Source organism: Amblyraja radiata, chromosome 4 (assembly GCF_010909765.2).
Source record: "Amblyraja radiata isolate CabotCenter1 chromosome 4, sAmbRad1.1.pri, whole genome shotgun sequence".
NCBI classification, from domain to species: domain Eukaryota; kingdom Metazoa; phylum Chordata; class Chondrichthyes; order Rajiformes; family Rajidae; genus Amblyraja; species Amblyraja radiata.
Genome location: NC_045959.1, coordinates 41934460 through 41958090, shown reverse-complemented (window position 1 = coordinate 41958090; position 23631 = coordinate 41934460). Strand labels below are relative to the sequence as shown.

Here is a 23631-nt window from a genome sequence, read left to right as displayed (position 1 = left end):
TCCCCCCCCCCCTCTCTCCTCATTCTCTCCCCTCTGTCTCTCCCCCTCTCTCTTCTCCCACCCCCTCTCTCTCTCTCCAGTCTGTCTCCGTGTCTCCTTCCCCTCTCTCTCTCCCCCTCACTTGAGAGTCTCTGTTCCTTCGGCACAGAGACTCCCACGGCAGCGGCGCAAAGCTTCTGACGCCTCCGACGGCCCGGGATTCTTGCACTGCTTCATGGCCGGAGCCGCAACGAGCGACTCGCCAGATCAGCAAACACTCGCCTGCCCGGCAAACACTAGCCAGCCCCGGCTCCCCGCATCTGTCCCCGCCCCGGCTCCACGCATCTGTCCCCGCCCCGGCTCCCCGCATCTGTTTCCACCCCGGCTCTCCGCATCTGTCCCCGCCCCGGCTCCCTGCATCTGACCCCACCCCTGGTTCTGCTTCCATCCCTCCCTCAGTCCCGGCTCTCCAACACCCGCGGTCCATGCAGTTTATCTGAGTTTCGAAATTTTCGTTGATCACAGAATTTCTCACGACAGAGCATGAGAAATTTGTGATCAGCGTGAGAGCATGAGAATTTGTCCAAATGCGTGATTCTCATGCTCAAAGCGTGAGAGTTGGCAGCCCTGCTATTACCATTGCACCTTGTTGCCACTTGAAGAAAACTATCCAGTTAAATCACATGCCTTGACATTAATATGACATACCTCCGGTCCTCACTGAGCTCTCTCTTAGTGATTTGTCCATCAGACGTCCCCACTGCCTGACCCAGTGGTTGTGAAAGACAAAAGAGGCCATTTTTTTCTCATAATTACTGTCAATAGAATGAGTTAATATGATGAGTGTTTTTGCCTTCACCATTCCTTTAATTATCAGGTTCTAGAGACCCGCTACTTTTTGGTGTAAGCATTTTTCTCAACTCTGCTCTCTACTTTCCAAATATGTGTCTCCTGGTTAAAGACCTCTTATCCAAGAAAAATACATAATTCTTGTTCCTGGCGTAATACACCTGAATGATATGTTCCTTTCAAATGAAACAACCCTGACCTTGCAATAACCACTCATAACTTCAGTTTTACACCCTCGGGCCATCCTTGTAAGTCTACGTGCTATTTCATCCTTTCTGCAGGGTGGTTATCAGAATTGTGCAGGGAACTTCAGTTGTGACCTAACTAGTTTAATGTACATCTCTGCAATTGATTCCATGCTCCCACAGCATCTGCAAATAAAGACAAGTATCCCACATGCCATCTTAACCATTATATCTCCTTCTCCCACCATCTGTGAACATGCACTTCAAGATCCCTCCTGATATTTTGTAAGATATAGTGTGATGCCATGTTTGCCCTCTGTAAAAGCCCAACCACATTTTGTTCATTGAATGCCATTTTTCGTGCCTATCAAACCATCTATTGATGCCATGAAATTATACAATCATTGTGGCACAGACAGAGCCCATTATATATATGTTGAACTCTACCAGGCACATTCCCATTCCCTAATGGGCTGTAAAGTGTTTCTTCCGCAGGCATATCTCCAGTTTCTTTTTGAAGGTACTAGTACCAATTCCTTTGAAGGTGGTGAATTGCATAAACTAACTATTTTTTAAATTAAAATATTTTTGCCACATCCTTCTCATATCTTTTGACTAACATTTTAAATCTGCATCCTCTCTGGTCCTTGATCCGCCTGTGAATTGGAAAACTGTTCCTTGATTTACCCTCTCTAAACCTTATGTGATCCTTTACAGCCATATCAAATCTCCTCTCTACCTTCTTACTGCAGCCTGCGACCTTCATCCTAGCCATCACAGTCCTGTTTCGGCATCATCTACACACGTCTTATATATAGTGGACTATATTTAAGTCCAAATTATCAATATATATCTTTAAAAGCAAGGAGCTGAACTGTGGAGATTAAGGTGGAATAACATGCCATGATTATAGTCACCAAGAGAGGGAGGTGGAGAGGAAAGGCAATTGTGCAATGTGTTGCTTATTTCAGCACAATGGCAAACAGATCAATTTTATTATTTTAAAATAACAAAATTTTCTGATTTAGTAAATTCAGCAACATGATCATCTGTTGGAAAAGATAGATAGACCAAGAATAGGGTTCGACCCACGATGTCTGAGCTAAACGTAGCCAAGAGCATCTCTTATCTACCGGCACATAATCTCTATCCCTCTATTCCTTTCAAATCGATATGCCTATCCAAAAGTCTCTTAAATGCCACTGTAGTATGTGACTCTACCACCAACCCCGGCAACACGTTCCAGGCACTCACCACCTCTGTGCAAAATAAGTTGCCCTGCACATCTTCTTTAAATGTTGCTCCTCTCACCTTAAAGCTATGCTCTCTAGTATTTGATTTCCACATCCTGGGAAAAAGGATCCGACTGTCTACTTTATCTATGCCTCTCGTAATTTTATATACTTATATCAGGTCTCTCCACAATCTCCGACATTCCAGAGAAAACAATCCCAGTCTGTCCAACCCTGTTGCTGGTACCCCGTAATCCAGCCACCATTCTGGTAGACCTCCTCTGCATCCTTTCCAAAGCTTCCACATTCTTCCTATAATGGAGCGATCAGAAAGTGAATGCGATACTCCCATTGCAGCCTGACCAGTGTCATAAAAAGCTGCATCATGACTTCCGGAGAAGCCTTATACTCAAGTAAACATACCATATACCTTCTTTACTGTTCTATCTACATGTGTTGCTACTTCAGGTTATAGACTTGGACCCCAAGATCCCTCTATGCATCTCTCCTATTAAGGGTCATGTCATTAATTGTATATTAAATTGTATACAGTAATGTTACATTATGTTTTTCTCTTTAGGATTGCAAATGCTATTTTGGGTAGAAAGATCCACGAACAGAACCAACTTGTCTCACGCCTAACTGTCGATAATATGTAAGCGATCAAACATTTTTGCATTTAATAAATACTGACATTAATGTAACGTTTTATCTTCCTGATCTGCATTTTGCAGCTTACACATTATTTTGTCCATGTTCTACTCTCTATCTGCTCCACATTTGCTCGATGACCAGATATCCTAATGTACAGATTATCCCCATGGTCACCCTGGTTTTATCCCGGCTGAATCTACCTCCATCCACCACCCTCCCTGCAGCTTCTTTTGTCTCCTTCTTAGTTTTGACAAAGAGTCTGCAACTTGAACTCTGCTTCTCCTCCCACAGATGCAGCCTGATATGCTTAGCATTTCCTGAATCTTTGTTTCGATGGTACAACATTTTGTGTTACTCGTTGGAAGATAATAAACCCGGTTTAAATATTGTGGTTAAACATAAAAGAATTAAAACCTCATAGTTTTTTGTTAAAATTGCACATTTAGTGATTTAATCAAATATTGTCACATTTAATAAAGTAACCCAAGATTAAAGTATGGACCCATGCAATGGAAAAGGCTTTGAAAAAAGTAAGTGAATTAGATCGCAGATTGTATTCAATAACAGTGGGGTAGATCTTCCAATGAAAGGCAAACAATACTTGCATGCACTTCCTCTGAATTGCACTGTTTCATCCAGCATGTTCTCAGGCACAACCTCCCAAACTTGCTCCTCATGAACAACCTCCTCCTTGCTCCACTAGTTCCTAGCTCGTCAGCAAGGACTACACAACCCACAAACTAATCTGACCGAGGTGACCAGCTTCGATCCTGAATGCCTATTCGGCATCATCCCTGTTTCACTGGCTCTGCAAGTCAAACATGCCCATGAACCCTACATAAGTTTACAACAGATGGAGATTGATCTACCGATGGCCATGCAAGGATCTGACTCAATGATTTAATAAATTATGACACACTAGAATTTCTTGTTCTGCAATGATCTACCTGTATCTTTTCTTGAGTTGAGAGATTACAATAACATCACCTCATAACTGTCATTACGATTTCTAACATCTCTCTATGTTTCAAGTTTAATCTCGCAAGTCTTTCCTGCTGTTATCATCATTGTTCAACTTCTACCAAGGAGAAGCTATACTTCACCCTCGTTAGAACTCATTTGGACTACGCAGTTGCAGCATGGGACCCATACACAAATAAAAACATTTCTTCCATCGAACGTGTCCAAAGACAGGCAGCTCGATTTGTTACTAACACCTATGAGAGGGAAGCGAGTGTAACCAAACTTCTGAATTCACTGGGGTGGAACCCTCTCCAAGACAGACGTGAAGCTCACCGTTTGACCTGTTTTTACAAAATGTTAAATGGTCAGCTCCACATAGATTACAAAACCTACACCAAACCCAAACAAATTAGGAGCAGACGAGGGCATTCAATCCAATTTGAGATTCCAGCTACCAAGACAGATGTGTACAGCAATTCGTTCTTTCCCCGCACAATTAAAGCATGGAATAATCTTCACCCTACCATAGTTACCCAACCAGATGCAACTAAATTTAAGGTAGCTCTTTCTTCCCAAAAACCTTTCTGGCTTAAGTCCTCCCTCCACCACCTCCAGTTTAAAGTCCATTTGGAATATTTTGGAAGACCAAGAAACCATGAACCAAGAATCATACTACTGAACGGACCTCATTTAAACCAAGGATGTAGTCATAATATCTTAATCCACTTCATTGGGGTTTTGCACTTTATTTATCTGCAATTTCCCTGAAGCTGTAATATTATAATGCAATAGCACCATATTTTTCACTCTGGCATTTCTCTCTTTGCACTACCTTCTGTACTTGTGTATGGCTTGATTGTACATGTAAATATCAATTGGCTGAATAGCATGTAAGCAAAGCATTTCACTATCTCAGTACATATGACAATAATAAACCACTACAATATCCTGAAAACACTCATAATGCTTTTATTCGGTGGCAATTCCTTTTGCTATCCATCATGATGAACTAGTGCATGGAGAATATCCATATAAAGCTTACAACCAGCAGCCCACAGGTAGCGCGGGCGATTTGCATTTCATAACCAGGCATCCATCAGGCATTCGATAGAAACTGTGCCACCACATGAAACATGAAAGAGTCAACAATAACCTAAATTAAAATGTGAGGAAGCTCTGTAGTACCTGATGGCGTGACTGCCAAGATTTGCATTGGTCTGTTGTTTGTCACAGATCCTTGCCATTCTAAGGGAAGAGCATTTGACATTAGCTGCACTGTGAACAGTCTTAGGAGCAGCGATATGAGGAATAAACAGGAGAGAGGAGGGAGCCTTGATACTCTCTTGCCTCATGGGGCGGCACATGTGAAGAAAACATTAGAATCAAAAACCTGTAACCAAAATCCTGGTTCCACATTCATCAAAATTCCCACTCCTTACCTTCTGTCACCAACCTTTTGTATCACTTCAAAAATAAAAGTCACCACAAAATAAATATATCAGTTCAATTTTATAAATGAAGTCATGCCAGGCTATATATATAAATATAAGACAATAATTCTTGCAATTTTCCTTAATGTCCTTTTTTTTCTACCTTGGTGCCTCCTGGTGCAGCTAGCAACTTGCCTGATAGAAAGCAGCAGCATTTTCAGTGGGAGTGTTGCTGAAAGTCCTATGGACAGACCTAGAGCAGCTCTGAAACTGAAAAGACTGGGTGACATTAGTCCATGTATGGTTACTAATAGGCCAAGCCATGGCAATGTGGGAAGACAAATGCTGGCATTCCTAAATGAGTACAGCAGGGCCATGACATATTGCCTCTCCCTGCTATGTCTGTGGCCAGATTAGAAATCTGTTGGAAATTAGATTGCTGGATACCAGGCAAACTCAATTTGGTATATGAGATGACCTCTTAAGATTTAATTCAAAAGTTTGAAAGAGAATGATCCAAAGTGATGTAATTTGGTGGTTTCAGTAAGGATCTTGCTCCTGATTAAATCTTTGTAATGCATACAGTTTTAAACGATTAGGGTCTAAATATCATTTTACAGTTGTTTAAAGGAAACCATTGAAAATTTGAATCAAGAATTGAAGAAGGTGAAAAATGAGCTGGAAGAAAGGAAAAATGAAACAGAACAAATAAGGGTATGTAAAGCATATCCTATTTTCATTGAGTAATTTTTCCTTCCAGGATCCATTGACACTTGCAACTGCGTTTTCCGAATTCAACAGTAATTAATATTATCCACTGTGCATTTCTCATATTCTGTTGTACCCTCTTATAATTCTAAAATTGTGAGTTGATAACATTTCCCCTATTTTGTTTCCTGACTGATGAATAACCCTAATCATTGCTTAACTAGTTCCAATTAAAACATGCAATCTAAAATATCTATTTTTTATTGTTTCAGCAAAGACCTTTGTTTCAGAAATGAAATAATACTGGATTTCTGTACAATGTGCGATTCCCTCATCTACTTAGCGCTTGATAAATTGTAATAGTCTGAAGAGTCAACGCATGTAACCTTCTGTTCTATTTAACAGGCAACACGGAATAATTCTGCCAGGCAGCAAATAATGCTCAATCAACTCAGAAGTTGTCAGGAAGATCAAGAGTAAGTAGTTGCTTCATACCTGCACTTAAATACCTACTGCATTTTGTGGCATAGTATTGAGAAAGCTGCTGCCTGGCAGTTCATGAACTTTGTGCCAATCCTTGAATATATGGATTACTGAAAATGACATTTAATAGTCCACTTAGCAGCAACATTGATACATTTTTTGCTTAAATCATTGTTGTTTTGTAAAGAATTATGTTTTACTAAAGAATACCATAGCATTTTAAAGTGCTCAATTTTGATGTGAGTTATTGGATCTGAATAGAACCAAGCTTTCGACGGGGAATGTACCTGGTGCCAAAACTGCAGGACCTGTTTAGAGCTGGTGTCCAAAGGTGAACCTCTAACCCTTACAGTCTAAATATTTGGTAATAGTTCTGAATCTTCTGTCGCAAAAGACTAATTTAAAAGAATATAAGAAAAATGATCACCATTTCTGAATAAATAATCATTTTTACAAAATTACACCCAGTCTTGTATATTAACAAATAGCCCGTCAATAATCCTCTGCACCTCAGAAGACGCATAATATACTTTCATGAACTGAATTTGTTATATGTGTAATGGATGGAAATATGTTGAAAATAATTATTTATTTGTGATACTATGGATGGTCCGTACCCATGATGGATTGGGCAATGTCATAAGGGCATGATGAATAGAATTAGGCCATTCGGCCCATCAAGTCCACTGCCATTCAATCATGGCTGATCAATCTCTCCCTTCTAACCCCATTCTCCTGCCTTGTTCCCATAACCTCGAACACCTGTATTAATAAAGAATCTATCTATATCTGCCTTAAAAATATCCAATGACTTGGCCTCCACAGCCTTCTGTGGCAAAGAATTCCACAGATTCACCACCCACTGACTAAAGACATTTCTTCTCATCTCCTTCCTAAAAGAACATTCTTTAATTCGGAGGCTATGACCTCTAGTTCTAGACTTTCCCACTAGTGGAAACATCCTCTCCACATCCACTCTATCCAAGCCTTTCACTATACTCTATGTTTCAATTAGGTCCCGCCTCATTCTTCTTAACCTCAGCGAGTGCAGGCCCAGTGCCAACAAATGCGCATCGGAGGTTAAACCTACTTATTCCTGGGATAATTCTACCATTTTCTACAGCTTCCTTCATTTCTGGGTGTTTGAGTTTCCGAACGGTCTGTGATGCAACCAGTCAGTATGCTCTCTATACATGTAGAGATTTGATAGAGTATTCGACAACTTTGCAAATCTACTCAATCCTCCAAGGAAGTAGATGCATTGATGAGCTTTTTTTGTGAATGTATCAATGTGTTGGGCCCAGGATAAATTTTCAGAGATAGAGACTTGAAGCTGTTGTTGGTCTCCACCATCAATGAAGACAACTTCAAGGATCCCTGGCTTTTCTTTCCTGAAGTCAACAATCAGTTCCTTGGTCTTGCTGACGTCAACAGCAAGATTGGTGTTCTGGCACCATTCAATCAGATTATCAATCTCCCTCCTATTCTCTGACTCCTCTTCACCATTTATTCATCCAACAACAGTGATAGCATCTGCTAATTTAAATATGGCATTGGAGCTTTGACAGGCTATACAATCATGGGTATAAAGAAAGTAGACCAAGGGACTCCTGCTCGACCTTCAGGTACTCCTGTATTAATGATTCATACTGATTTTAGTCTGCTGATGAGGATGGCAATGGTCCAATTACATAGGAATGAGTAGAAACCCAGTTCTCTGGGGTTATTGATAAGTTTAGAGAGGATGTTGGTGTTGAATGCTAAGCTGTAGTTGACGAACCATAACCTGATATGCGTGTTCAAATGGTCAAGTACAGAATGGAGAACTACAGCAAAATCACATCCCCTCTTGATCTGTGGAAGTAACAAGTAAATTATTGTGGGTCCAGATCCTTGCAAAGCCAAGAGTTGAAATGTACAATAACCAACCTCTCAAAGCAATTCATCACCACTAATCAGTAGTCATTGAGACCTGGGTCTACTTAGGCATCAGTATTAGACAATAGACAATAGGTGCAGGAGTAGGCCATTCAGCCCCTTGAGCCAACACCGTCATTCAATGTGATCATGGCTGATCAGCCCCAATCAGTAGCCCGTTGTGGGTGTTGTTTTAAAGCAGGTGGGGACCTCGGATCTTAGTAGTTGCAAGGTTGAAGATGTCCACACAAATTCCACCTGAAAGTCCACACGAGTTTTAAGAATGTGGACAGGTACACCATCAATGCCAGATGCTTTCTGAGGGTTCACCTCTTTCCCCATCTTTCATTGTTAACTGGAGATTCATCTGCTCTGCCATCCAAATGACAGCCTCCTTTCATTCAGATAAGGGGTAACATATAGACCTTTATTCTTTGCATCAGAGAGGATTGAATATGTTAACCGGGTTACTTCATGGTCATGACCCTGAGAACTGTTGTCATTTCCAGTTGCAAAGGTTCTCTGTCTAGAGTATCATATATCAAATGGATGGGTTTTCCTACCCTGCCCTTTCAAAGTATTGATTATGTTAAAATAACCAAAGAAACAAGCTTGGTGTGCCCAAATTTTTATTGTAGAGTAACTTTTCATTACCAAAAATAAATTATTAACACAACATAAATATTGGTTTTAGTCCATTAATTATTTTTGTTCCGTTTGTCAGATGTATTTTTCCTCTTTAACATCTGTGGGACATCTGCTATTAGCCCAGCAGCATTATCATACCCAGTCTACTGTTTTGCATGTTAAGTAGAGTTGAATTAGGCTCCAGATGTCTCTTCTTTCCTAAAAGAGGCTTTGCTGTTATGTCCAACAGTCAAATTTAACTTTCCAGACTATGATTTAATTATCTGTTTAAATTTATTCTCCATTTCAACCTGCTGCCATATGTGACAAAAATGTTAGGTTGAAAGGAATGTACTTTGGTTGGGTTGAGGGCTGGGGGTTGATTCCAAAATGCCAACTAGTATTAGACAGTAATGAGCACTTGTCATCGATTTCTTCTTCAAATATATTCTCTAGGCTTCTTCTGTCCCGAAGCCAATCGCAAATTTCTAAGTAGATTCTGAATCATTTCGGAATAATCTTAATTTAATGCCAGTAAGTACATCCTACAAAGACCATTGAATCTTTTTAATGTCGATTTCACCAAGTTAATGATATTTGCTAATCTTTGTTTAGCTTTCCACAAAACGAGAAAATATGCTTGTTTGTTTTCTTATCTCCAAACAGATGTTATTAAGTTAGATATCGTAATTTTTCTTATTTCATTATACCCACTCCAACAGAAGAATTATTTTCTTGTAAAGTGCCACGCCACACAGGATATTACATTCTGTTTGGCAGTTGTTGTTACAGTATAAGAGATGAAATGCAGCTGCATAGGTCATTGAGCATACCTTCTGGAACATTCTTGAACTAACCCGTCAAACAAAGTAAGGAAGACAGCAGAGGCTGAGCATTTAAACAAGGTATTTTAGTCCTTGAATTGCATGAGTACTGTTTCCCTTGGCATACAGTAAATGCCCGTATGTTTGCCTTAACTAAAGAACTAAAAGAAATAGATGGAAAATATAGTCACTTTAATTAAAAACATAGACACTTAAGCATTTTACTAATGTTTAAGTCAGATGGTGAGCTTTTTAAATCACATTATGCTACACAAATGTATCATTCCCACAATGTCTAATTGTTCTTCTTAGACATTCCTTTGGAATTGGGGATGACTAATTTCCTCTCTAGGTTGAAGGTAGACACAAAATGCTGGAGTAACCCAGGCAGCATCTCTGGAGAGAAGGTGTGGGTGACGTTTCGGGTTGAGACACTTGTTCAGGTTCCTCTCTAGGTTGTTGGGTTCTGAGGTGACTGATGAGGCTAATGTGGAACCACAGATTCTTCTACAGGTGCTGGATGTTTGGGAGTTGGCTTACTCCTCTGGTACATATGCAGAGCTACGTTATGGTCTCAATGCATGGCCTCAAAGGGTCTGAATACCATCCCGAATGCTTCTCCTCCAGGTTAAATGGTCACGGGTCAGGCATTATCAGGATTCATTGGGAATGTTACCTCTTCCCAAGAAAGCTTCAAGTTCATCCTTGAAACTTTTCCTCCATTCACATGATGATCACTTCTAAAGACAGGACTGAGAATAAAATGTTCGTTTCAGGGGATGGACAGAGATTTGGTGTTGGGCTTGTGAACATTGTGGCCAGCCTCATGGATCAACTGATTAGGCCCTCAATCCAGGGGATGTTGGCCTGGTGTTGGTTAATTTATCCTTCCAAAGGATTTGAAGGATTTTGCAGAGATAGTGTTGGTGGCTGATGTTTTAAGACTCCAGCAACACCTCTGTAGCATGGACTCTCTTTAACACATCACTATTAACTTCCCCACGTTTCTTGAATTTAAGTTAAAAGTGACTCAGTGATTTTAGTGGTGTGGAGGGGATAAATAAACTAATAGCAAGCTCCAAAACAGGCAGCTCACACGGGAATCTCAGCGACCATACCTTTATCTCCATAAATTTCCTCCAACACTAATCAAACCCACCAGGCCCTTAAGTGATGCAGGATTAGAAAACCCGGCGGGGGGGGGGTCTCTGTGAGGGGGGAGGGGGAACATAGGAGGAGCAGGTGTGGGGGGACTGCCATGAATGGGGGGGGGGGGGGGTGCGAGAACAAAGAAGGATATGGCATGGGATATTCTGTAACTTCGTCAGCGCCCTTTATGTGGCGATTATTTGGATATCTTGGGTGTGCAAGCAAAGAATTTCGCTGTGACTCGTCACATGTGACAATAAAGTATTCTTTCATTCGTTCATTCATCCCTGGCTGCTAGATAAGTTAGATGGTCCAGGCTCTGTATATGATTGGGGTCTGCCTAGGACAGGGAGGGTAAAAGCATGTATGTGGGTCTCAGAGAAGCACTTGTGCATCTCCTAAACCACACAGAAGTCTACAACATAAATCGAAAGTTACCATCCTTTCCCTCTTTTGTCTTAAGACATGGCTCTCAACAGATTTCACTTGACAGAGCTCTCCTGCTCAGATCTCCAGCTAACAGACATCCCTGGGTCCCAGTCACCACTTTTAAACTTGACCCTCCAGCACGGGTCAGGTTTTGTTTTGTTTTGCTCAAATGAACAGAGATTAATCATGGTTCGCAGCTTCGTTTTGGTGCACAATGTAAAGCCCTCTCACACATTCAGCATGTAATAAGGCCTGTTCTGTGGAGAGACATTGAGCATTTATTAGCCTGGCAGGGAAGACTTTCTTTTTCAGATCATCTTTCAGGACATCAGAGTATCCCAAAGACCTCTCCAACCACTTTTGCATTTTTGTAGTACAGCAGTTGTAATGAAGACATTGCTGCTCCTAAATAGCAGACAGTAAGCTTCCACAAACCAGGCAATTTGTTGGTGATGTTTTGGTGATAATAAATAAATGATACATTGTGGCTCGACTAACATGGAGATTGTTGCTGTGCTTTTTCATAATACTTTGGAGCCTTTGAGGGGGGGGGGGGGATTAAAATGCCGTTTTCTCCTGCCTGTCGGAGGCGAACTTCCCCGGGCTGCCAGCTGCTGCAGAACAATCGACCGGACTTTCGTTCTCGGAAGTTTTTTTTAAAAATCGCGGGACAATTTAATTGCTGGATTAAAATAAAAAGCAGTGTTTTTCCTGCCGATATGGGGTTCAAATTCACTGCAACCACAACGTTCCAATCAATCGCGTTCCACAAAAACCCACTGGCAAGATGATTTAAATGCCGATTAAATTACGGGAATTAAACATTAAATTCCTTCCATTTGGCCTATAAATTAATGACAATGAGATTTAAAAATCATGTTATATTGTGAATTCTCGGGTGAATGTTATTTGGGCACAGGCTATTTAAAAATGTTTTCTTAAGAAAAATTTTATTTTCTTAAGAAATGGATAGATGTTTAGATCTAGTAATTGAATTTTGTAATCAGCTACAATTAGGTAACTGACTGATTATATGCTTTAATTTCAGGTAATCCAAGTAAGATTATTTCATATTTGTTTCAGAATGCTTCAATCTATAATAACTGAAAATTTCATTCAGTTCTCTTAATTTTTAAGAACGTTATGGGTTTTTGACTGTCCTCAATCACAGCTTTTGAGTTAAGTCAATGGAAAAGCAATAGGGAACAATATGCTAATTTCAGAGTATGAAAATGGCCATAACTGTTTTAATACTGAAGATATGAAAGTGAATTAGGTGTCAAATTAAACTTCTTTTTATGCTTTATCTGACGGGATAAATTGCAGACTTGATTTTTTAAATGTCAAATTTTGTAACATTGCTATTCACAGGGTGTTTATTCCACATCAGCTACCACTTTCCCTACTAATGTCCAGACTCAGTAGTGTGTAGACTGGCCATAAGGGCAGCTAGGTCTGGGAAAGAAGGAGGTCAATATCTCTCCAGGTGACAACACATTTGCCTCGTGACCCCTTGCCTACCTATGATTTCACAGAATACTGAAAACAGATAGCGTCAGGTTGCAATGAAAATGCAAGTTTAAAAAACATATGCGACTTTTGCCACCTAAAATAGAGCCATATTGATCTCCTGACCTTTTTTGACACTCAGCTGCCAGCACAGGGAATGCATGACAAGATTCACTGCTTCGTTTGTGAATGCCAAATACAAAAATGCTAAAAGAAGGGCCAATGCCATGGGAATACACAATAGGATCTGGTAGAACATGTCCAAGGAATGTGGCGCCGAGAATTAAATTTTGGGATTCACTTTAATTTCCTGAGCCGCCCTTTCCCACTTCCTCTTTGTCCTGAAGCATGCTGATGATGACTTTCAGCTATTTCTCATCAAAACCCCTCCAGTATTTTTCAATTGTTTAATATTTTGTTTGACCAAATTCCAGCATGAAATGAGCAGTGATGTCTATAATGAAATATTTGGAAAACTTGGAGTCATTGTCTTTGATTGTCACTACCATCAAAGCCAATTACTACATACCCACTAACTTGTTTTCCTCCCTGTCCACCAAGTCAGAAGATTTGCGCTCTCCTTTTTTGGTTGTGCGTTGAGTTTTGATCTCCATTTTCATTTGATCACCAACATTGTTGACAGCAGCCTGCCTAATATTGCCTCTCCATCTTCCCTTACGTGATCTATTCCTGAAGCCTCCAGCCGTGCCTTTATCTTAAAACGTCTTGCATGAATATCCCTGGGCTTCATAGCATCCACGCTTCATAAATTTCAATTCTACTGCACATATCCTAAATTTTATTAAGTCTTCATTTATTTCTGTCCACCGTGCTACACTGCATCCAGTTCTGGGAAATTGTCAGAATTAAAATCCTCATTCTTGTCTTGAAATTTATCCAAGACTTCATATTCCCCTATCCCTTTAAATTTGACTTGCTCATTAACTCTCAAAAATCTCAGTTCTTCTCCCATTCTTGCTATTAATGATGGTGACATTCCTTCTTCTTGCTCAAGGAGGATAACTTCTGATTTCTCCTCAGAAAACCTTGGCTGTTGCTTGTGGGTTAAACAGTAGAGACTTAGAGACACTGCATCAGAATGAACACATTTGCTAGCAGGACATTGGTTAGCTGTTTATACACCACACAAAATAGACAATCAAAACATAGAAACAATTCACATTTATGTATGGGCACTTCTTTACTAATCCAGAGACATAGAGTGATTGGTGAAATGGAAAATCCTATGTATTAGAATCATAGTGTGATACAGTGTGGAAACAGGCCCTTCGGCCTAACTCGCCCACACTGGCCAACAATGTCCCAGCTACACTAGTCCCACACTGTCCTACACACTAGGGACAGTTTCTTTACAACTTGCCAAAGCCAATTAAACTACAAACCTGTGTATCTTTAGTGTGGGAGGAAACCGGAGCACCCAGAGAAAACCCACGCAGTCACAGGAAGAACGTGCATCCAGAAAGACATGCTAAAAAGATGGGACCGGGCTCAGTTGATTGCACTTGGCACTGAGCAAGCACAGACAGTGTTCAGCCCTTGCAGGCACACTCCCCATGGCAGTCAGTCAGCCACACAGCAGCAGCTTATAGTACAACTTCCATGCAGGCTACCAGTTCAAACAGTCACGTTTTGAGGAACAAAAGGCATGCTGCAGGTTTCAGGAATTTCATTATTCAGTCAAAGATACATGGAAGCCTGGTAGGGTGGGAGTGAAAACCTTTCCTGATGGTGAAATGGTCAGGTTTATAAAGGAGCCGTAAAGTATGAGTTCAGTTAATGGCTCTCTCATGGAAGGTCAATAATACTAATGTGATGCCACTTCCTCCTCACTGAAATCAAACTAGTTGAATGTATTCTATCATGGATACAAGTAACCCCGCATTACAGGAGGTGAGGGTCCCATACCTAGATGACAGTCCAGACTCAATTTTCCTTAATGAGATATGTACACATGTCAAGAAACATAAACTAATAAAAACATAATTATCTAAATGGTGGCCGACTAGGAAAAGGGGAGATGCAGCGAGACCTGGGTGTCATGGTACACCAGTCATTGAAAGTGGGCATGCAGGTGCAGCAGGCAGTGAAGAAAGCGAATGGTATGTTAGCTTTCATAGCAAAAGGATTTGAGTATAGGAGCAGGGAGGTTCTACTGCAGTTGTACAGGGTCTTGGTGAGACCACACCTGGAGTATTGCGTACAGTTTTGGTCTCCAAATCTGAGGAAGGACATTATTGCCATAGAGGGAGTGCAGAGAAGGTTCACCAGACTGATTCCTGGGATGTCAGGACTGTCTTATGAAGAAAGACTGGATAGACTTGGTTTATACTCTCTAGAATTTAGGAGATTGAGAGGGGATCTTATAGAAACTTACAAAATTCTGAAGGGGTTGGACAGGCTAGATGCAGGAAGATTGCTCCCGATGTTGGGGAAGTCCAGGACAAGGGGTCACAGCTTAAGGATAAGGGGGAAATCCTTTAAAACCGAGATGAGAAGAACTTTTTTCACACAGAGAGTGGTGAATCTCTGGAACTCCCTGCCACAGAGGGTAGTCGAGGCCAGTTCATTGGTTATTTTTAAGAGGGAGTTAGATGTGGCCCTTGTGGCTAAGGGGATCAGAGGGTATGGAGAGAAGGCAGGTACGGGATACTGAGTTGGATGATCAGCCATGATCATATTGAATGGCGATGCAGGCTCGAAGGGCCGAATGGCCTACTCCTGCACCTAATTTCTATGTTTCTATGTTTCTATAACATTTGTGTTCATTCACCTTTTCTCTCCACATTAATTCTGTAACTTCAAAATTGTGGGGAATGTTTTATTAATGTTTCCATTTCCCAAAGGCCATAGTATGGGGCTCGCAAGTACCTGCCTCACTGGTCTTACTGATGCTAAAACTGCAAGGTATGGAGAACAGGCTGGAGTGGGGGGGACTAGTAAGTTGCTCATGGTTGAGGGCTGACATGGGCATGATCGACCAAATGTCCACCTTCTATCAATTTATCATCCTGTGATTCCATTAAATTGAAGGACATGGCACAGATCTGTTGTGGCCACTTGGATTCATCCTGTGACAAGGAAGTTGATATCAACATAACTTTCACCCCCACATTGACAGCTACAGAGCATAGGTCTTCCTACAGGATTGTTCATATTTCTGCAATGACAAACTGTCCTTTGTGAAACCTGAACCCGTGAATACATTATTTATTTCGAGAGATGCAAGTAGAACATGGTGTGTTTGGAGGTAGTGCCGTCAACAGCAGATTCCTTTGAAGGGTGAGAAAAGCAACAAAATACCCCGAGGTGCTCCTTGTTTTAATTTGTTCCTTGACAGCTATTTTGTGGCGCTTTGAATTCCTACTGATGAACTTTACAGTGAAATCCTCAGGTCGCATCGGATATACCTGATGCAATTTCACAATTGCACTATTTATCTGGAACTGATCACTAACATGCCTTACTCTGGGAGTTATTGAAATTAGATCAGATTTTTTTGCAGCACTCTTTTTTTCATGTTGCACAACTCAATTTCTTGGCAAAATGAAGAGTTCATAAGAAAATTTCTGATTGTGAAATATTTGTTGACTGATTTTACTGATCTTAATGAGGCACATGGTTTGCAAAATCGTAAATAATAATAAAATCAGAGGAAGAACCAGCACTTGGTATTATTGTGGAATATAGTTATTACTGTAATTTAATCTTCCGTAAGGGTTAAAAAAAAACCTGATGAACAGAACTGCTATATACACAAATATGGCTGAGAGATAAAAACAATGACAGAGGAAATTATTTTCAAGGAGCTGTTTCTAATACAAATGTACTTATTAAAAATGATAGCTCAGGGCTGATTCCAGATAAGTAAAAAAGCATCTGGCTTGATATTTTGGGCAGTAAGCCAGAAAAAAAATGGTCTGGGCCCCTTTTTTCTTTTTCTTTGGTATGCTAACAATTACTGTACAGTTTTTGTTTAGACACTAGTTCACTGGCTTTAGCAACTTCCAAAATTCAGAGATATTACTGTTTTCTGTACATCAGCCAAACAAAAGCTTGCTTTGAAAGGGACTGTTTCAATGTGTTTTATTGCGTTATAATTTTAAAACTGCCTTCGGCACTATGGGCTTTTTAGTGCTTGCAATACTGAATGTTTACATAAGTTGCAATCGATGTGCTGTCTGCCAGTTAATCCATTACAGTTTTAATATATGTTATGGCATTAAGCAGTAATGATCCCCAGAAAATTATGCAGCACAAGTTATAGTTATACATGCTGTTCTGTAATTTTTCAATTAGAAGCAATATTACTTAATTTCCCAATATCTGCATTGCATAACACTCAAGATAAATTGAATCTTACTGAACCCTAAGAACGGGAGAAAACATAGAAAGAAAAACCTATTTGACTATTCCTCGGTTCATTTCTTTGCGCAAACGCTTTACATTTACCTTACATTTATCTTCTGAGATACGTGAAAGTGACTAAGTTCAGTCCATGTTCCAATTTTAAACAATTATCCTCTGGAAACGTTTAGTTCAAATTTAATCAATTTTAATTCAAATAACTATGGATATTTATTGTCCTAATTCTGTGATACCTAGCTCCATAAATTATGTTTTAATGATTTGATAAGTGCAGGTATTATTTTATTCTCGAATGTGTGTTTTTTTTAAATCGGTCCCTTCTTGTAACTTCAAATTGTTAACCCAATTGTTGTAACTTCGATCATCAACACATTGCCATAAATCTGAGAAAAGATAAAAACTCAAACTTTGTTTCACCTGAATATTGATAACTTTACACTTATCTCTATTAGTTTAACATTCTATATCTTTATCCACTTGCCACATATTGCACCCATCCATTTCAATTCCCCATATTGCCTACATTATATATAAATCCCCGTGTCATGTATAATCCCCGTATGCAACCTCCTTTTGCGTAAACATCAGTTTTGAACATATTACAACATGCAAAATATTAAATGTCCAATTAGTCATATGTTTAGTTTAGTGTATTATTGTCTCGTAATACAGTAAAAAATACTTGCTTTACATGCCATCCAGTACAGTCGTACCCAAATATAAGAATGGAATGATTATAGTGGATAATAGTAGATGTTCGCCACATTCTGGTGCCATCTTGCAGCTTTCCAGTCTTAAGTCACTGAAAATATTGTTTGATCTCGGCCTAAGGATATGCCTTCCCATAGCCCATGAAGGTTTTACAATATGACTCACAGAGGCCGATGTCAGAAGGTCCATCAGGAGGGTGCACCCTCGGTAAGTGTCTGGACCTGATGGTATACCAGGTCACGTTCTTAGAAGCTGTGCAGACCAACTCGCTGGAGTTTTTGCGGACATCTTCAACTTTTCATAACTGAGGTCTGAGATTCCCACTTGCTTTAAAGGCATCAATAATACTGGTACCCAAAAGGAGTCAGGTGACTTGCCTAAATGCCTAACCACTAACGTGGGCACTAACGTCCGGGGTGAAGAAGTGCTTTGAGAGGTTGGTTATGGCGTGTATCAACTCATACCTCGACAAGAGTCTTGATGCATTGCAATGCCTATTGTTGCCTCCGCAACTCCCTGGTTAACTCCCTTCCCACCCAAACCGCTCCCTCCCGAGGTACCTTCCCCTGCAACTGCAGAAGATGCACCAACTGTCGCTATACCTCCTCCCTCGACTCTGTTCAGGGACCCCGACAGTCCTTTCAGGTTAGGCAGAGGTTCACTTGCACCTCCTCTAACTGCTGTATCTGTTGTTCAAGATCTGGACTCTTATACATCGGCGAGACCAAACGCAGACTGGGTGATCGTTTCGCAGAACACCTTCACTCAGCCCGCCTGAACCAACCTGATCCTCCGGTTGCTAAACACTTTAATTCTCCTTCCCATTCCTACACGGACCTTTCTGTCCTCGGTCTCCTCCATTGTCAGAGTGAGGCTAAATGCAAATTGGAAGAACAGCATCTCATATTTTGCTTGGGTAGCTTGCAGCCCAGTGGTATGAATATTGATAGCTCTCACTTCAGGTAGCCCCGGCATTCCCTCTCTCTCTATATCCCTCCCCCACCCAAGTCGCACTAGCTTCTCATTTTCACCCTACTAAGCAGCTTAGAATGGCCTGTTTCCTTTATCATTGTTACTTTCTTACATATCTTTCATTCATTGTTCTTTATCTCTCCACATCACCATCTATATCTCTCGTTTCTCTTATCCCTAACCAGCCTGAAGAAGGGTCTCGACCCGAAACGTCACCCATTTCTTCTCTCCAGAGATGCTGCCTGTCCCGCTGAGTTACTGCAGCTTTTTGGGTCTATCTTCTAGATCAGCAGAAGATGCAATCTTGCTAGCTCTCTGTTCTGCACTGAACCACTTGGACAATAAAGACACACACATCAGGCTGTTGTTCATAGACTACAGCTCGGTGTTCAACGCCATCACCCCCTTCAGACTGGTTACCAAGCTCACGGAACTGGGTGTCTGCGCATCCATCTGCAACTGGATCCTCAACGTGCTCATGAACAGAACACAATCAATACAAATTGGCAACAACACTTCCTTCTCGAAAACCATCAGCATGAGAGCACCTCAAGGCTGTGTGCTCTGCCCCCTTCTCCACCCACCTATACCATCAGCTGTGTATAATTTTCATCTTCAAATTTGCTGAAGACGCCACCGATTTGAACAAATTATGGATGACAATGAGTCAGAGTATAGGAGGGAGATCGATCGACTGACCAAATGGTGCCAGAATAACAACCTTGCCCTCAACGTCAGTAAAACCAAGGAACTGATTTAGAACAGGAATGCTGAGCATCCACAAACCTGTCTTCATCGACGAGACAGTGGTGGAGAGAGTCTAAAACTTCAAATTCCTGGGCATGCATATCTCTGAAGATCTGAAGAAATTAGAAGACTCGATATGCTCGCTCACCCTCCAGCGGTCTCCCCCCACCAACACCACGACCTTCGACCACTGCCATCGCAATGTCTGAAGCCTCCCACAGCTACCCTTACGCTTCCATGCTGCCATGGTCGCCATGTCCTGCTTCCCGAATGATCACAAAACCTCACAAATTATTTTCCTTGAGATCCATCGTGGTACATTTTTTTAAGTTAAGTTAATTGATATAGAAACATAGAAACATAGAAATTAGGTGCAGGAGTAGGCCATTCGGCCCTTCGAGCCTGCACCGCCATTCAATATGATCATGGCTGATCATCCAACTCAGTATCCCGTACCTGCCTTCTCTCCATACCCTCTGATCCCCTTAGCCACAAGGGCCACATCTAACTCCCTCTTAAATATAGCCAATGAACTGGCCTCGACTACCCTCTGTGGCAGGGAGTTCCAGATATTCACCACTCTCTGTGTGAAAAAAGTTCTTCTCATCTCGGTTTTAAAGGATTTCCCCCTTATCCTTAAGCTGTGACCCCTTGTCCTGGACTTCCCCAACATCGGGAGCAATCTTCCTGCATCTAGCCTGTCCAACCCCTTAAGAATTTTGTAAGTTTCTATAAGATCCCCTCTCAATCTCCTAAATTCTAGAGAGTATAAACCAAGTCTATCCAGTCTTTCTTCATAAGACAGTCCTGACATCCCAGGAATCAGTCTGGTGAACCTTCTCTGCACTCCCTCTATGGCAATAATGTCCTTCCTCAGATTTGGAGACCAAAACTGTACGCAATACTCCAGGTGTGGTCTCACCAAGACCCTGTACAACTGCAGTAGAACCTCCCTGCTCCTATACTCAAATCCTTTTGCTATGAAAGCTAACATACCATTCGCTTTCTTCACTGCCTGCTGCACCTGCATGCCCACTTTCAATGACTGGTGTACCATGACACCCAGGTCTCGCTGCATCTCCCCTTTTCCTAGTCGGCCACCATTTAGATAATAGTCTGCTTTCCTGTTTTTGCCACCAAAATGGATAACCTCACATTTATCCACATTATACTGCATCTGCCAAACATTTGCCCACACCCAGCCTATCCAAGTCACCTTGCAGTCTCCTAGCATCCTCCTCACAGCTAACACTGCCCCCCAGCTTAGTGTCATCCGCAAACTTGGAGATATTGCCTTCAATTCCCTCATCCAGATCATTAATATATATTGTAAATAGCTGGGGTCCCAGCACTGAACCTTGCGGTACCCCACTAGTCACTGCCTGCCATTGTGAAAAGGACCCGTTTACTCCTACTCTTTGCTTCCTGTTTGTCAGCCAGTTCTCTATCCACATCAATACTGAACCCCCAATGCCATGTGCTTTAAGTTTGTAAACTAATCTCTTATGTGGGACCTTGTCGAAAGCCTTCTGGAAGTCCAGATACACCACATCCACTGGTTCTCCCCTATCCACGCTACTAGTTACATCCTCGAAAAATTCTATAAGATTCGTCAGACATGATTTACCTTTTGTAAATCCATGCTGACTTTGTCCAATGATTTCACCACTTTCCAAATGTGCTGCTATCCCATCTTTAATAACTGACTCTAGCAGTTTCCCCACTACCGATGTTAGACTAACTGGTCTGTAATTCCCCGTTTACTCTCTCCCTCCCTTCTTAAAAAGTGGGGTTACGTTTGCTACCCGCCAATCCTCAGGAACTACTCCAGAATCTAAAGAGTTTTGAAAGATTATTACTAATGCATCCACTATTTCTGGAGCTACTTCCTTAAGTACTCTGGGATGCAGCCTATCTGGCCCTGGGGATTTATCGGCCTTTAATCCATTTAATTTACCCAACACCACTTCCCGGCTAACCTGGATTTCACTCAATTCCTCCAACTCCTTTGACCCGCGGTCCCCTGCTATTTCCGGCAGATTATTTATGTCTTCCTTAGTGAAGACGGAACCAAAGTAGTTATTCAATTGGTCCGCCATATCCTTGTTCCCCATGATCAACTCACCCGTTTCTGACTGCAAGGGACCTACATTTGTTTTAACTAATCTCTTTCTTTTCACATATCTATAAAAACTTTTGCAGTCAGTTTTTATGTTCCCTGCCAGTTTTCTTTCATAATCTATTTTTCCTTCCCTAATTAAGCCCTTTGTCCTCCTCTGCTGGTCTATGAATTTCTCCCAGTCCTCCGGTATGCTGCTTTTTCTGGCTAATTTGTACGCATCATCCTTCGCTTTGATACTATCCCTGATTTCCCTTGTTATCCACGGATGCACTACCTTCCCTGATTTATTCTTTTGCCAAACTGGGATGAACAATTTTTGTAGTTCATCCATGCAGTCTTTAAATGTCTTCCATTGCATATCCACCGTCAACCCTTTTAGAATTAATTGCCAGTCAATCTTGGCCAATTCACGTCTCATACCCTCAAAGTTACCTTTCTTTAAGTTCAGAACCATTGTTTCTGAATTAACAATGTCACTCTCCATCCTAATGAAGAACTCAACCATATTATGGTCACTCTTGCCCAAGGGGGCACGTACAACAAGACTGCTAACTAACCCTTCCTCATTACTCAATACCCAGTCTAAAATAGCCTGCTCTCTCGTTGGTTCCTCTACGTGTTGATTTAGATAACTATCCCGCATACATTCCAAAAAATTCCTCTTCCTCAGCACCCCTGCCAATTTGATTCACCCAATCTATATGTAGATTGAAGTCCCCCATTATAACGGTTTTGCCTTTGTCGCATGCATTTCTAATTTCCTGTTTTATACCATCTCCAAATTCACTACTACTGTTAGGTGGCCTGTACACAACACCCACCAGCGTTTTCTGCCCCTTAGTGTTTCGCAGCTCTACCCATACCGATTCCACATCCTGCAAACTAATGTCCTTCCTTCCATTGCGTTAATCTCCTCTCTAATCAGCAACGCTACCCCACCTCCTTTTCCTTTCTCTCTATCCCTCCTGAATATTGAATATCCCTGGATGTTCAGCTCCCAGCCTTGGTCACCCTGGAGCCATGTCTCCGTGATCCCAACTATATCATAGTCATTAATAGCTATCTGCACATTCAACTCATCCACCTTATTACGAATGCTCCTTGCATTGAGACACAAAGCCTTCAGGCTTGTTTTTACAACACTCTTACCCCTTATACAATTTTGTTGAAAAGTGGCCCTTTTTGATTTTTGCCCTGGATTTTCCGGCCTGCCACTTTTACTTTTCACCTTGCTACCTATTGCTTCTACCCTCATTTTACACCCCTCTGTCTCTACGCTCACACATTTAAGAAACCCTTTCCCTTTAACTCCATCCTCCACTAGCCCATTCGACACCCCACCCCCCTTATTCAGTTTAAAACCACCCGTGTAGCAGTGTATACTTCATACATTCCTTCATTTTCTCCACTATATTAATTAATTAGGATCCATCCTCTCTTTCTCAAGACCCCTGTCATCAAGTCTGCAAACTGCTGAGAACGAAGCAACTGCTTATGAAGATAATCTTTCCTTATGAGCCTTAAAATGTTCCTTTGCACTCTGCCTCAGAACTAATCAATAGAGAATGGAAACAGTGAAGTGTCCGCAATAATACTCAATGCCTTGGACCAGGGCAAAAATCAATACAAAATGCTAGTAGAATGTTGGCTTTACCTCAAGGCTGCAATACAAAGGGAGCAAGTCATGCTCCAGTTGTGTGGAATTTTGGTCAGAACTTATCTGGATCACCGCATGCAATTCTGGGCACTGCACCA

At 41.2% G+C, this 23631-nt stretch overlaps 1 protein-coding gene across 1 annotated transcript in view; it reads left to right on the top strand.

Moving 5' to 3' along the window:
* Positions 1 to 23631, top strand: part of LOC116972561 (paramyosin-like) — a 407834-nt gene that overhangs the window by 345239 nt on the left and 38964 nt on the right. The window contains exons 24-26 of the mRNA XM_033020381.1: positions 2826 to 2900; positions 5913 to 6006; positions 6406 to 6476. Of these exons, the coding sequence (XP_032876272.1) occupies positions 2826 to 2900; positions 5913 to 6006; positions 6406 to 6476 (240 nt within the window). The remainder of the gene's footprint in view (positions 1 to 2825; positions 2901 to 5912; positions 6007 to 6405; positions 6477 to 23631) is intronic.